The 2241-nt window shown below is 40.4% G+C and overlaps 1 protein-coding gene across 1 annotated transcript; it reads left to right on the top strand.

Moving 5' to 3' along the window:
* The first annotated feature begins 212 nt into the window (after positions 1-212).
* Positions 213-1973, top strand: LOC105156273 (loganic acid O-methyltransferase). The gene is made up of 3 exons (XM_011072365.3): positions 213-439; positions 549-1202; positions 1441-1973. Exons 1-3 carry the CDS (start codon positions 371-373, stop codon positions 1783-1785), a joined length of 1068 nt encoding a protein of 355 aa, XP_011070667.1. The 5' UTR covers positions 213-370; the 3' UTR covers positions 1786-1973.
* The last annotated feature ends 268 nt before the right edge of the window (positions 1974-2241 follow it).

Raw genomic sequence — 2241 nt, 5'->3', positions numbered from 1 at the left:
GAAGACGTGACAAAACAGGTGGTGGTGTAAATATGAATGTGAACGTGAGTGTGATGGATGGGTTTGGCGGAGCAGTCCAAAATCAGTTACCTAGAAAACGCCAACCTAGTGTTCGACATTTTCCCTCGTTGGTTTTATTTATTTGTTTTTTTTTAAAAATTTTGTCTGTGTTGGCCTCTTTGTTGCGCCTTGCCGCACCCGCAATTAATTAAATATTGCACGGAATCCACACGAGACGCACGAGACATGTTCCGATTACATCTTGCAATTAAACTACTCCACAGAATCCGCACGAGCTCATAATTCTCATCACTGATTATAAATAGTTTTTGATTATCATCATGATTTTTGCAGTTGCAGAAGAGGAAAAATGGAGGGCGAATCTGTTATGAATGGTGGCGAAGGAGCTAATAGCTATGCTCAGAACTCATCTCTCCAGGTGCATTTATTACTATCCATTAATTCAATTGAACAGGGTTTCTGAAGATCATAATTCCAGGTATATATATAAATGTAACATGTATGTATATCCTCCTGAATTAATGCAGGGAGGAATAGTAGAAGCCGCAAGACCAGTAATTGAAGAAGAAATCTCCACCAAAATAGATGTCAAACAAATTTCTTCCACATTCAAGATCGCAGATTACGGCTGCTCAACCGGCCATAACTCCTTTGCAGCCATGCATGTTATAACTCAAGCCATCAGTAGAAAATTTGATACTGAGGAACTGAGTTCCCTGACCCCGGATTTTCACGTCTTCTTTAACGACCAAGTCTTCAATGATTTCAATACTCTTTTCAAGTCACTTCCACCTAAGAGACTCTACTATGCTGCCGGAGTGCCGGGTTCTTTTCGAGTCCGTCTGTTGCCCAAACGTTCTATCGATTTTGCGTATTCTTCGTTTGCTCTTAATTGGCTTTCCGGGGCGCCCAAGGCAGTGGCGGAGAAGACATCTCCAGCATGGAACAACGGGAAGATTCACCATTTTGGAGCACGAAAAGAAGTACTTGAAGCGTACACAAATCAGTTTGCCGAGGAAACCAAGGCATTCTTGGACTGCAGAGCCGAGGAGCTGATGCCTGGAGGATTATTAACCATTCTTCTCCCTGTAGTCCCAGCCTCCTGCAATCCCGATACCGCCTACACGGTGGACACTGAGCTTGGTGTATTCGGTTCTTGCCTCGTGGACTTGGCAAAACAGGTAAACTCCCATTACGGATGCAAACAATGAAAAATTCTTACCCAAATTATAATTCAAATCAAATTAATCACGAACAAGTTTTATATATTTATCATGCAACTCATACGATAAGTATATTGCACTTGTCATGTAATTCCTTCAGTTCTGGTCAATCGATCTGGATTAAAATTTTCTGACAAAGAATATTTTCTTTGGTCTATAAAGTTGTTGATCATCTTCAATATTTCATATTATGCAGGGAAGATTCAGCGCGGACAAGGTAGATTCGTTCAACTTACCATTGTATTTCACCAACCCGGAAGAATTCAAGGGCATCATAGAGAGTAGCAACAACTACACAATTGAAAGAATGGAGACGCTATACAATCCAGGGAAGCGCGTCTTGAGCTCCGGCCCCAAAGTCCGCGCCACAATCTTCAGAGCTGCCTTTGAGTTTATGCTGATAAATCACTTTGGTGGTGAAATAATCGACGAACTGTTCGACCTTTATGCGAACAAACTTGCAGCTTCATCAGTTCTCTCAGACACTGCCAACGATAAGACATTCGAAATCATTGTCGTCCTCAAGCGCAAGCCCAGTTGATCACGACAATGTCTCTTTCTCTTTTGTTTGGTGCTTATCAATAAATGTGATGTTTTGCTGACGTCACAGTAAAGAATGTCTGTATGATTACTATTTTCTTTGTAATTTGAGGTACAACCACTGTACTGCGAACCACTTTATGTAATTTTGGTTTCCAAGCATAAATGCTTTTGGAATTATTTACAAAACCGTCCATATGTGTACTTGAAGAAAACCTACCTTTTACCACCGTCAGCAACTTACCTAATTCACCAGCTTAATCTCTGTACCGCAGCTTCCGCTTCTGTTCTGCAACATACAAGAAAGAAGGAAGAAAAGGACGTGTCATTGACTTGACAAGGGCCCTGGCAAAGGTGTTACTTAAAGAAGTGCGTTTTTATTAGTATGAGTTACGTTTTCTTTTAACAGCTTATTTTTTTTTTATAAACGTAATTTTCATTAATAAAAAAAACACAA

The sequence above is a fragment of the Sesamum indicum genome, linkage group LG2 (genome assembly GCF_026168435.1).
Source record: "Sesamum indicum cultivar Baizhima isolate 11 linkage group LG2, ASM2616843v1, whole genome shotgun sequence".
NCBI classification, from domain to species: Eukaryota; Viridiplantae; Streptophyta; class Magnoliopsida; order Lamiales; family Pedaliaceae; genus Sesamum; species Sesamum indicum.
Note: the sequence above shows the minus strand (reverse complement) of the source record. Positions and strands in the feature narration are given on the sequence as shown.

Excerpts from the sequence above, each read along its gene's own strand:
- LOC105156273 (XM_011072365.3), top strand. The coding sequence starts at position 371 with ATGGAGGGCGAATCTGTTATGAATGGTGGCGAAGGAGCTAATAGCTAT. Across the intron at positions 440-548 it reads CTCAGAACTCATCTCTCCAG|GGAGGAATAGTAGAAGCCGC; the intron begins GTGCATTTATTA and ends GAATTAATGCAG. Across the intron at positions 1,203-1,440 it reads TCGTGGACTTGGCAAAACAG|GGAAGATTCAGCGCGGACAA; the intron begins GTAAACTCCCAT and ends CATATTATGCAG.